The sequence below is a fragment of the Leuciscus leuciscus genome (assembly GCF_965113295.1).
Source record: "Leuciscus leuciscus genome assembly, chromosome: 8".
In the NCBI taxonomy this organism is placed as follows: Eukaryota; Metazoa; Chordata; class Actinopteri; order Cypriniformes; family Leuciscidae; genus Leuciscus; species Leuciscus leuciscus.
In genome coordinates this window covers 10,035,894-10,049,872 of record NC_138732.1, presented here as the reverse complement: position 1 = coordinate 10,049,872, position 13,979 = coordinate 10,035,894, and the positions used below count along the sequence as shown (strand labels likewise).

Below are 13,979 nucleotides of genomic sequence, written 5' to 3'. Positions count from 1 at the left end.
CAGTTATATATTTTGAAGAAAAAAAATCCCACACATTTATTTGAAAGAAATCTTATATAAATGCCACTTTTGATCAATTTAATCTGTCCTTGCTGAATAAAAGTTTTCATTTCTTTAAGAAATGTGAACAATGCAGTAAACAAAAGACAACACGAAAAAAATAAAAATAAAAATAGCACTGTATACTGTGCAATGCATGCAGTAAGTATTCCATTCCAAACATAGCCTGAATCGCTGGTTAAAAACTACTTAAAATGACAATCAATGTCAATTTTAAAATGAAATACCTGTTCTTCCCGTGCATTACTTTGTAATCAGACGTTAACCAAATTTTGCCAGATGCCAGTTTTTTTTAAGCATGAAATTATTAGCAAACAGAATTACCTAAACCTGACTTGGCTTGCATTGTGCGTACGGGAATTAACTGCTGGGAAAACATTTCAGTAGTTGTGCAGCTTCCCCACTGCCGCCTCCTTAAAAAGGTAATCATATCTGTGCTTCAGTGGGTTGTTCTGCAGTTGGAAAGAGGGGAGTGTTTGCTGGCAGCCTGCAACATCAGCATTCTTCAAGCTGCTGGATTTATGGCCATGATAGAGAGAGAGAGAGAGAGAGAGAGAGAGAGAGAGAGAGAGAGAGAGAGAGAGAGAGAGGCAGTGTGTGTTTGTATGTGTCTGTTTCTGACAAAAAGCAGATTTTCTTATGAATCCACATTTCATGTGCCCTCTCTCGTTGTGGCCTGCAGCTTTATGGCTGAGTACCCAGAGACAATCACATCCAAAATTATTCGAATCAATTGTTTCGGTGGGTAATGGGATTTGAGAAGGGATCTCTGTGGCGTGCTGATTTTTGGGTGGTAGAGGTGTCTGCGCTCACTGCTGGGAGAGACCCAGTGGCTCTGCATTGTGAGGAGAGACTGAGACATTGTTTAGACGCTCTGTGGACTGACAGCTAAAAGCTATGAGGAATCGCTCAGCCAAAGCTACTGAACTCAAAGATGTGCATATGGGCCATATCACGGAGCATAACACACTGACCTGCATCATAGTCCACTCCTGTACACACGAAGTGGGGTCAACGGAAGGGCAATTCAAAAATAAAGGTTTTTAATAGTCTAAAACCTTAGTGAAGAAATTGCTGATATATTTATGATCGTCCAGAAATCATTCTAATATGCTGATTTGCTGCTCAAGAAACATTTATTATTATCAATGTTGAAAACAGAAACAGAAAATTCAAAGGAACAGCATTGATCTGAAAGAGAAAGCTTTTGTAACATTATACACTACCGTGCAAAAGTTTGGGGTCAGTTTATATATATTCTGTGAAAGAAATTAAAGTACTTTATACTTTTATTCTGCAAGGACGCATTAAATTGATCAAAAGTGACAGTAAAGACATTTATAATGTTACAAAAGATTCATATTTCAAATAAATGCTGTTCTTTTGAACTTTCTATTCAACAAAGAATCCTGAAAAAATTGTACAGAACTGTTTCCAACATTGATAATAATAAAAATTCAGCTTTGCCATCACAGGAATACATTACATTTGAAATCATATTCAAACACAACTAATAAATAACAGTTATTTTAAATAGTAATAATATTCCATACTATTACTGTTTTTTTTTTTTTTATCAAATAACTGCAGCCTTGGCAAGCATAAATTACTTTTTAAAAAGATTTAATTTAATTTTTTTTAATACCGATCCCAAACTCTTCAACGGCAGTGTGTTTATATTCCCTTGTGTGTGTGTGTGTGTATATGAATGAATGAATGAATGAGGCATTTATATAGCGCTTTCATATGTACTACTGTACACCCAAAGCGCTTTACAATCATATCAGGGGATCTCTCTCCTCAACCACCACCAGTGTAGCATCCACTTGGATGATGCGACGGCAGCCACAGTACAACGGCGCCAGTGCGCTCACCACACACCAGCTATAGGTGGAGAGAGGAGAGAGAGTGATAGAGCAATGTAAGGGGATTATTAGGAGGCCATGATTGGTAAGGGCCAATGGGTGGAATGTGTCCAGGACACCGGGGTTACACCCCTACTCTTTACGAGAAATGCCATGGGATTTTTAATGACCACAGAGAGTCAGGACCTCAGTTTTACGTCTCATCCGAAGGACGGATGAGACGCATATATACACATATATATATATGTGTATATATATATATATGTATATATATATATATATATATATATATATATATATATATATATATATATATATATGTGTATATATATATATATGTGTATATATATGTGTGTGTGTATATATATATATATATATATATATATATATATATATATATATATATATATATATATATATATATATATATATATATTAAAATATATATTCTAAGAGTGAACAATTCCCTTGTGTGGTTACTAGTGATGCATGTATAATTTTTAATTAACAATAGGAGTTTTTGTGTTTATATTTAAGTCAAAGCATTGAAAAAAAGATGCTACAAGGAACTTAGGTAAGTTAATAACAAATTTGTGTTAAGGTTAATAGTTCATAATATCATTCTTGTATGAATTGTTGCATTTAAAGTGGCAATTTACTTCTGACGCATTTTTTTTTTTTTTCTCACACCTTTGTTTCACTTTGATGGAGACAACAAAGTTCTTGGTTGTTGTTGTTGTTGTTATTTTTTTAATTATTATCTTTAGCCCAGGAAGTTTGATTCTCCTTTCCTTAATCACGATCACACTCACATCCTCACACTCTCTGTTTGGTTTGTTTGGTCTAAACGAGAGTGAGATTGTCAAAGGAAATTGTTAAATTAGAATCATCCCCAAGCCTAAAATCACACAGACAATTAAAACAGGGCTGTCAATTACCATTATGCCAGCCTGCGTCACTCTAATTAAGCTGTCTTCTAATTGCTCATCACACTCTTAATCACAAGAGTTGCAATAAACACCCTCATTGCTATCAGCGGAGATGTTACTGAAGACAATCTACACTTCTCAGGCCTACAGGTGCCCGGTCCAGTTAATTTCATCCAAATATAGCTCCATTATTCTGATGTGACTTTAGAGTACTGCTAATGGCGCTCAGGAGTCATCGGCAACATGTCTTGACATGTTTTGTGCGAACGCTCCTGACTGATGACTCTGTCAATACGACATGATACCGAGCAAGCAGGAAGTAGCATTTCATCAGGGCATGTTTTATGACAGCTGGTCAATCGTGAATGACTGAGCGCATGCAAACAGGAATCGCTCCTGCGTCTTGGTATCGACGATGCATTAAGTATGTCTGCGGGAAGTGACTTTGTCATGGTTAAAAAGGACTTATGATATCATAAACTGAAAGTCGTCGCACCGACAGATGATGGGGGCTGGGTTTGTGCCTGTAGCATGTGCGCTCCAGGTGCTGAAAATAGCATGAAAAAAAGAGAAGATTAACAGAATGAAGTGTCTGTAAATCTGTAAAACTCTACAGAGTTTGCCCTCTACTGAATCATGAAACGCAGTTTCTGTGAGAAAAAAAGTAACAAATAAATAAATATTTAATAAAAAAAAAATCATCTATTATTATAATTATAAAAATAAAATAATAAATAATATAATTAATATAATAAATTAATAATAACGTAATTTAACCATGCACGGCATGTAACAATAGGGAAAATGATAGTGATATTATTAATAATAGTAGAAAAATAATAATAAATACAATTTAAATATAAATAAAAATGATAAATAATAAAAAATTTAAAATAAATAAGAAAATATGCATTATTAAATTGTAAATAAAATGAAACACATTAAGCTGTAGTGTTCACTGAAACACCATGCTAAAAATTTAAATCAAGTAAAAATGGATCAATTAATGTTTTATATAATTTAATATAATCAGATACACATGCTTTTCTTTGTGTTTTCAGTTAATTACAGTAATAAAAAAAAAAAAGTATTTAAATAAAAATTATTGCCCGGAATGCATTGTTTTCTACAGTACATTACTGTTTTAATGGAAAACAGTATGTTAATATCAGAATTTATCTTTTTTTACAGTGATAAAATACTGTTAGCAATTTGCAGACAAAGTATATTAGTATATTGTATTGTATTATCCACTTGATGTCCAACCACTGTCCACGGCTCCAACAAACTGCAGGATGCGTTTCATTCTATTAGTACGTTTCTCTCCCCTGCTCATCCTGCTTTTCTTTCACCAGCTAACCTCCTTGGGCTTATCAGAGCCTCCCTAGTGCAACTTTTTATCATGTCTAACAGATGTTCTGAAGAGCCAATCACTCTTCAGTTCCCTATAGACTGGGCTAGCGTTCCCTCTGCCCTGCTCAATAAATGAACAGACATCCATCACACTTTAATTGACACAGTTAATCAGTTTTATAATTGAATGGATTCAGCCTGATTCCACGCAGCAGTATTCTCTCTCTCTCGCCTTGACACGGAGGCGGTGGGGAGAGAGGCAGTCGATCTGCTTTCGCCATCAGATTCCCACACCCTTGCTCCCTTTTTGCTGTAATCAACACAAAACAGTGCGAGCGATGTTCCTGCTGTTCCTGAGGCTGATGTAAGGTGTGTCGAAACACAGGTTTCTGGAGGTGTAACACTGAACATCTTGTGCTGTCTGACAGTGGGGTGTCAGGCCTGGCCTGAGGGGACCAAACTCAGCCTGTGGGTAAATCTCAGAGAGTGCCTTCCCCTCCTCTCATGGTGGGATACAACCTACAACCTGCAATTTTCCTATCATGATTGACATAAACAGGTTGACATTTAAGGAGACAGTAGCGATTCTGTCAGGAAGATTCAGAGTTGAAGTTTATGCTAGGTCTGTTGCCTTGTTTACACCTAATATTAAGATGCGTTTTGGTCGATCAGATCACAATCAGATGAGGGAAACACATTCCTGTTTACACCTAGCATTTTAATCTGTCACTTTCAACCACTTCTGTCCTGATTTCTTTGAGGGGAAGGGTCTATAGGTGGGTAAATATATGTTGTTGTTTTTCTCGATCTAATAGGCAAAATAAGCTCACACAATTTACATATGAACATGACTGAAGACGGGAAAAATTATGAAGAGCATCAGCAATCAGGAATGGTGAGAGAACATTGTGCTTGGTACATTTTTTATCTTCAAACCAAACTTGGGTCTTCAGCCGACAAAGTTTAAATCCCGTCTGGCTAGCGTACTTCCAATAATGTTTACGCATTAGGTCAGTAGGTGGAGAGTAGGCAGTCATTTGTGGCTGTTCGAACACATTTAACCAAATGAGCGTCTAAACTATGAAAGCAATCCGGGACAAGCTCAAAACCTGTATTTTGCGTAATCCACTTGTGATCCGATTGAACAAATCGCATCATAATACCAGGTGTAAACAAGGCCTGTGTTGAACGCGTATAGATAAAACACTAGAATGCACTGTTATCGGCATGCATTTATCACCAAAAGGTGGAAATTTGTAACGGCAGAGTATTTTGTGGTTATTTATGAGAAGATACGTAATGTGGAGGTCTCAAATGGTTACTTTACCTAAAATAAAAATTCTGTAATCATTTACTTACCATTATATGTGAATAAAAGCCTAAATTACATGAGTTCATAATTTAAAGCGATCATGTCTCTTCAGAAGTCTTGGATTAAACCTCACAAATTCATATGGGTTTATTTTACGATCTCTTTGTGTATGTTTTGAAGCATCATAGATTTGATTTAATAGACTTTCAATGGAGTGACAGAAATCTCAGATTTCATTCAAATATCTTCATTTGTGTTCCAAAGATGAACAAAAGTCTTATGGATTTGTGACAACATAATGGTGAGTAATTGATGACAGAATTGCAATTTTTGGGTGTACTATCCCTTTAAGGTAATCAAAAAGTCTACAATTGAATCATCTGTATCTTGTAACAGGTAAAAATACAAAATAGGAATAATTTATCATCCTTGCAGTATTACCAAATTAGTCCCTCAGCCTGAAAGACTTTGCTTATAAAGGTTACAACGTTATTTTCATTATTGCTAAATGGCTACAAACATGGTGCTTTAAAAAGTCTTAATTTACTCTATTCCACAAATTAGCCTGATTATAAGTGCAGGCTGCATTAATTCAGCAACATGAGTTTTCCTTCCCATCATCACTTTTTACCCAGCAACACCTGGGTGTAATTTCGCCAGGTGGTGATGCGCCAAACTGTTAATTATCCTGACTAAATGAATGTAGGTTACGAGGCGTTATGCAGCATCCACACTGTAGTTTTCCACCGATTCATGAAAATCAAACAATAGACACCTGCAATAAAATACTGTTTGATGACTGTGATTTTGGATCAACACCCTTGTCCATCCTGGAACAATATCCCTATCAACCAATCAGCTGTAATCTCAATGATAGGCTTTAGATACATCAAAATAGATGAATAATTATGCATCCAACTTTATTTTAACTGGAAATACTTGGTCTAGATTACTTGTATTGATGAAGCATTGGTTTAAAAATTACTTGCAAATTTTTTTTATTGTGATATAAAAATAACATAATATTTATTAATATTTACTATATTTAAAATATAATTACATAAACATATTATAAAGTCAGTACTGCTATAACTGTGTAAACATGGTTCAAAATGTATCAAAAGTCTAAATATAAATATATAAAATTATATAGGCTATGATATAAAAATGTAACAATATTTTTTACTATTTTTTTTATTTTTTATATATATAACAAATAAAAAAAGATAGTTACATAATTAATATTCTTATGAAGTCATTATAAAGTGCTCTATACATACAGTTAGAAAAAAGTCCAGAAACATCACAGCAAGATTTGGTGTAATGGTCAGAAGTTAATTATATTTATGGAGACCTATGAGAATTATAATTAAAAACTGAGCTAACGTTTTTAAAAACGTTAAAAAATGTTAAACGTTTTTGCAAATTCCATCCAAAACAGTACATGAAATCACAGATAATTATCACAATTAGAACTCAAGCATTGTTTGGAAAGCTAATCTCATCCTACAGTGCTTAGAATGTGAATGTCATTTTAGGACCAACTAAAATGTGTCCAACTTCATAAAAAAAGCTTATTTCACATGCATGATGGAACCTTAACAGTGTTTCAACCTGTCCTCCTCGACCACATCCACTGTGCAGTGTAAACAGTCATTCTGATGCTCTTCATTTCAAACAGCTGCTTTGGATTTATGTGCTTTTCAACTTGCATTTAACCCATAGCAGGTGCTCTAGGGCTAATCTTCCCTTGAATTATGAGGACACTAAATGCAACTTTTATTTCAATGAGTTTCCTCTAACAACTAATTAAACCCTCCGAAGAAGAAAAAAAACATTTCCTGTGCAGCAGAGTAGCCAAAGCAGGCAGGATTTTCTGCTCATTACAGTTTAAAACAGGTCTATTGTCTGGTGAGAGACATCTGCTGAGAAAAGATTGGGACAAGAATTTTTCTGTGGCCTGCATTCCAATTTTCAGGGATTTTTGCCTATTCAGTGTGCCTGTATATGTGGGCTTAAGAGTTTGAGCTAGTACGTGTGTAAATGGCGTGTGGGAGGGCTCAGATTAAAATTTGAAATGTGCAAAAGCTTAAAGAACGAGGGGAGGGACTCGCCCGGCTGATGTTGTCCCACCCCCCTTTGACCCCAACGCAAAAGTGTCCTAGAGGGGGACTATGTTAACAGGACACTCACAGCATACCCGAATTAAGATGCCAATCCCAACACTTTGATCCGAGAGGATGCGAATACAAGCCCATCTGCTTGGCCGGACCCCCAACTGAGCAAATTTTCCCGTGGCTGCCATCCTACCAGCTTCTGCGCTTTTAATTTGAGCAATATGGGCCAATTAATAACATCCCGACTGCAGCGCAACCTCCCAGAACAGAGAAACGTAAACATCTAATGATGATAACCAGGCCTTGGGCTTGGCTGCAAGGTTGCAATATTCAGTATTTTCATTCTTTTGTTGTAGCCGATTGCGATTGACAATTTTTGCACGTAAGATCTCAACGCTGCAAAATATACTGGAGTGGTTTGAGATGATGCTATGATTGGACATGCCACCATGTGGGCCTTAGTTGAAAAGCTAAGGATTCTAGAACTGTATCGACTCTCAGCATGAGGAATACAAACTCTTTACTCTTGACTTCTACTTCTGCACATACTAATGGGAGTGTTTGCACACATTCTGCCTCCCTTTATCTCTCCTGAAGATTCGTATCAGCAACAGTCGTGGCCGTAGCGAGATCAAACGGAATCGCATGTGAAGACGAGTCCCAGATTTCTGCTGTGAGTGAAACAGCCCCAAATCAACTGTTAATAAACAACAAATGTTCGGCTCACCGCGTTTCATGATAACCAGTGGGTAAATTACAGGGCGAGACATTAAAAGAGCAGCTCGTTTCTGTTGTTCTGCTGTCTCTATGGGAGATCTTTTAAATGCGGTTCTTCACAGCTGATATTGCACAAAGAGCTTTGAATGACAGACAGGGTGAACAATTCAACTGTGACGTAAAAAAAAAAAAAAACTTCAGTGCAAGTCAGTGCGAGCACTTCAAGTTACTTAACATTAATTATATTCATAATCAAATTAGCTTAAGAAAGAACTTTAAGTAAGAAGTTTTGTAGCAACTCACAATGTAATAACTGCACATAATGTAATAAGTATTACATGATTATTGTAATAAAATGTTCATAATGTAATCATTTTCTCACAACATAATACAATCTTGAGCTCATAATGTAATAATTTTTATATTATGAGAAATGTATTACATAATAAACTCACCAAAAACATGTCATATTTTCATAATTGTCACAGCTTTTAAAACAAAAAAAATATTAGTATTCCCTTACAGAACATTTTAAAAAAAAATCTTAAACCACCTGCGAAATGCAACAGATTTAAAAAAATCTAAATTCTTAACCTGCCAACTACTACTACTACTACTACTACCACCACTTCTACTTCTACTTCTACAACCACCACTTCTACTTCTACTTCTACAACCACCACTTCAACTTCTACTTCTACAACCACCACTTCTACTTCTACTTCTACTTCTACTTCTACTTCTACAACCACCACTTCTACTTCTACTTCTACTTCTACTTCTACTTCTACTTCTACTTCTACTTCTACTTCTACTTCTACTTCTACTTCTACTTCTACTTCTAGTAATCTTTCACATTCTTTTTACTGCATTGTTGATCATATAAATGCAATCTTGGTGAGCACAAGAGACTTACAAAAACAAAAAAAATCTTACCAACCCTAAACTTTTGAACGGTGGTGTATTACAATTATAGTGCATTAATAAATCAATTAATTCCAAATTAGCATTTTAAATCACTTAGTGGCCAGAAAGAACAATTCATGATTTAAAGGTCACATTTCAAGCAGGATTTTTCTAGTTGCAACACTTCGCTTTCTAGTATTCATTTAGCACAAAGACTTTGGAGCTGTGAAAGCACATTAAACCCTTTGCTCGAGAAGCTCTTCTACCCACACAGAACAGAAAGCATTAACTTCTCCACCATCTACCCTCTGGCATTAGTTTCAACCAATCGTTTTTTGCGGAAACAGTTGATAACGGCCACCAGATGCTCCATTATCAAAAACGATCATCAGAAGAACAGCTATATCATTGCTGCTACCGAGGACGCCTATGTCGATGCTTCTGTGGTGCCATGGCAACGGCGGCTGCAGGACTGAGAGGTTTAACATCATTAAAAGAACAGAAGAACAACAGGAACGGGAAAGGTTGTGTGAGGGAAGAAGAGCTGGAAAACAAACAGAGAATGGAACCCAGGGGACCATCAAGACCTTGGACAACTCGAGATTCTCTGATCTGGAAAAGTGACCTCCCTACAAAAAAACACCAACCTACGATACACAAACCCTGCCTGCGCTACACTAAACAAATGTGTTAATGCCAACCTCCAAGGTGCCCTTTCTTCGTTCTTCCCACGTTGTCTAGCGGTAAATGGTCTCTCACTGATGCACCCCAGGCTTCACATCACATTTAGTGTGATCAATAAAGGAAGTCTGTCATTTAATCGATGGATTAATCAAGGGACTGAGGTGGTGGTACTCACTCTGAGGGCATTGCTCGCTGGTACAGTTGAGGGACTGAAGATCCAGGCCCTGGCATTCCTTCCCACCGGTGCCAGGCGTAGGTTGGGTACATTCTCTACTCCTCCACATGCTGCAGTCGGCTCCGCATGGCGACCACTTACTCCATTCACTCCAACCGCCATCCACTGAACACACATATGCACACAGAAGACAGAATTAGCAATCCATCACACATTATGGCAGAATGAATGTTTATGTACTAAACTCATTGCAGCAGCACAAAGTCCTGTTGTACATACATAATGTGCAGTAACTAACTCACTACTCAAGAGGGTGATAGAGTCACCTTGATATTTAGGTATAGCTAGCTATAAATATCTCTAAATTAGCTTATTCACTTATCTCAGCAACACCCATTTGCTCTATCATGCATGCACAAACTCCACATTCCTGCCCTATGCTCATGTCAATCACACACATACAGAGTTTTTGACATTGAGGTGTATTAAATAATGCGGCTCATGCAATACGAGTGCTGTTATACTGATGTATGCAACACCTTTCTCCATGATACACTCAACTACATACAGATGTGCTGTCTCTGGAGCTGCAAGGTTTTACATATGCACGCACATCAACCACCACATTTGAAAATACTATTCTTAGCTTTTTAGCTATGCATTTTTCAACACTTTTGTAGCATTTTATTTTTTCCCCTGAAGTCATAATTCTGTTTTACATGACCATTCTCTACCCTCTCTCTAAGGATAGATGTCTTAAAAGGTACAGTAGCAAGCAATTTAGTTTAATTATGGGATTAAAGATTATTCTACTGCTGTGCCCTTAAGAATATACTGTACACTCCCATTCACAAATTTGGGGTCAGTGAGATTTATTAATGTTGTGCTTACCAAGGATGCATTTATTTGTTTTAAATACAGTAAAAACAGAATGTGAAATATTACTACAATTTAAAATAACTTTTCTAATTTACTATATTTTAAAATGCAATTTATTCCTGTGATGGCATAGCTGAATTATCAGCATCATCAGCATCTCTCATGATCATCAATGTTGAAAATAGTTGTGCTGCTAAATATTATACTATATTAACATTATAAATGTCTTTACTGCCATTTTTGATCAATTTAATGCATCCTTCCTGAATCAAAAAGGTCTTAATCTGGGTTGGCCAAGTTGCTGAATACTGAACGGTTGTATATCAATATGGGCAGATATATAAAAATTCTCTCAAGGTTGTGACTTCAAAACTATGCATAACACGTTTGTGCAACTTGGCTTCCATAAATGGCCTGGGTGGAATGAAAAAGGAGCTTAGCATCCACAGTGTTAGAGTTTGTTTACAATATCCCGATTACAATTTCAAGTGTGAAAAGCCCATGCAAGGATAAAAGGCAGGTGGAAAATTCTGTATGTGTTTGTGCCTAGTGAAACAACACTCAAATGTCCTATTTCCTCCCAAGCCATGGAAGACGTATTTTATTTCCATTTCTCATTCTCACAGGGCCGCGTTATTCGTCAGCTGGACCGGAGGCCATTTTGGAAGTCTTATTCGGGCTGACGTTGTGCCAGGTTTGGGAAGGTTACTACAGGGCTAATGTGAGCAGCTCTGGTAATGAGCTCTCTAGGGACGCTGAGCTGTGCCCTCACAGGACCAAGAGCAGGGGGTGAATTATGGTACTTGGATACAGTTGGATACAGATACAGAGTTACTGATGACTCCATTTGACAGACCCAAGATCAGACACGCTGGGCTGTTCATTTACCCCTGGCTTTATAGCATATTCACTGTAACATTTTGGTCTACTAACCAGACCCTGGGTCACCGCTTGGCCAAACAACCAGCTAATAAAGCACTTGCGTGCCTTAGTGATTAGAAATATGAAAAGTCAGCCATCATAAATGGCTGTTAAAAAAGACGACAGAGTGGGTTTTTCATATTTAAATATGCAGTGAGATTAGTAAGCAATGGCGAATAATATTTGTACTAACAAAGAACGTGTGGAGCGCATCTAAAAGAGATGCTGACATAGCTTTTGATCAAACATTTGTCAGGGAGAGTGGCGAAGAAATAAAATAATTGTCCTTGTTTGCCATTGAGTGGACTCATTTGCGAGCGAGACAGGCTTATATAACCACACTAGCCTGAACAGGGAATTAATGCTAATGAATACATTACAATAAGAATTGTGTTCCTGTCTCTGATTCTCTGCATTCATTTTAAAAGACAGGTGATGAGAGATCAACAGCTATGTGATGGAGAAAAGACTCTTTCTTCTCTCTGAAAGACTGCACAAAGTGGCTGAGAGGAACTCTCTTGACTTATTTGAGAAGAAATGAATTGCAGATAAATCACTAGCAGCATTATAGACATTCGAGTCAACATGAAACGCCATTCTCAACCCATTTGACTTTGATAACGTTACATTTTGAAATAAAAAGGATTCGTAAAAGATAAGTGGGACTTCATTTAATCCCTTGGGAATTGATTGGATCATGAAAAGTGGACATTCTGTACCATTTAAGTCTGTAGTCAATTGTGAAGGAATACTTCATGTTTTATGTTGGTTGCTGTAAAAATCTCAGCAGTTTGGAAATGAAATGTCTGGTGAGTGCCGCTAAAAAGTAATGCTCTATCATGTTTGAAAAAAAAAACAATAATAATTGCCTAAACCTAATCTATAGCAAACGTGAGAGAAAAATGCACTTGCTGAAGCAACTATGGCAATTTACGTAGCTTGCTTCTACAAGTTTTTGATCTTTTTTATCATGATTCGTGTTTCACTGGACTACTGGATACCCGATCGCTCCGCATTGTGAGTATAAGGTTGTACCAGGTGAGCTACTGAGACAATTTACTACATCAGAAAAGCCATACACATGGAGCTGATTATGTGATACAAAAGTCAAAATGGATATGTTTTGGAAAAAGTATTTTGAGGTCATAACATATTGCCCAAAGAACCATGAGAGAATAAAAGTTTGTTTGTAAAAGGTGTTTTACTGTCTCTAGTGTTCATTTCAGCTGGAAACTTCAGTCAATTCCATGTATATGTACTTTTGCAAAAATGTAGCTAGAGGCATGCTTTTCCAACGAGCCTGGGTTTCTTTTAAGGGTACTTCTAATCAAACATTTGGCAGGGAGAGTGGTGTTGAAGCTAAAGGTCAAAGTTCACCTTTGAACATCAACCAAATATCTCATCATTTGCTATTGTTGCAGTGAACTTTATTGCATCGAATTGTATTAAATGGTCTTTCATTTTTGGGTAAACTAACCCTTTAAATAGTTGTGTAGACCTACAACAGTAGTCTTGAACACTGCTTAAACAGCTTTTTGAAAAGTAGTTAACATTAACGAGCCTTCCATAAATCACATCAGCCTAAAAATAAATTAATTTTAGAGGCACTGCAAGTTATTGATGACAAATATTTTTTTCTTCGTAATAACATGCACCGTTTGTGCAAAATAAGACAAGGAACGTTTATTAAGTTTATTCATGTCGACTTTAAACAAGTAATGAAGTGAGAGAAGCAGAAAAATAGACCGTGATGGTCAATTTCCCCTTCAAAATATGCAAAAATCATATCTTAAACCTGCTTAAAATGAGTGAAGTATGCACTAATAAGGAACCGAAGCCAGACAAATAATTGTCCATTCCAGACTCCCTGCCATTAAGATATTATCTTTGATTTCCAAAGATAATATCTTTGTGTGTGTGTGTGTGTGTTGTGCCAGGGTGCCTGTAACACAATAACGCAGTGGCAGGTCTATTTGGACATCTTGTCAAGGGCACATCTAAAAGGCATCAAACTGCTCTTTAAAAGGCCTGCAGGAAGCCCCATTTCAACTCGCCGTTGCT

At 36.7% G+C, this 13,979-nt stretch overlaps 1 protein-coding gene across 4 annotated transcripts in view; it reads right to left on the bottom strand.

Annotated features, from left to right (window-relative positions):
* unc5a (unc-5 netrin receptor A) overlaps window positions 1-13,979 on the bottom strand; it is a 186,208-nt gene that overhangs the window by 28,962 nt on the left and 143,267 nt on the right. For all 4 annotated transcript variants that reach the window (XM_082177552.1, XM_082177553.1, XM_082177554.1 and 1 more), the window contains one exon: window positions 10,119-10,283. In XM_082177552.1, coding sequence (XP_082033678.1) covers window positions 10,119-10,283 — 165 coding nt within the window. The remainder of the gene's footprint in view (window positions 1-10,118; window positions 10,284-13,979) is intronic.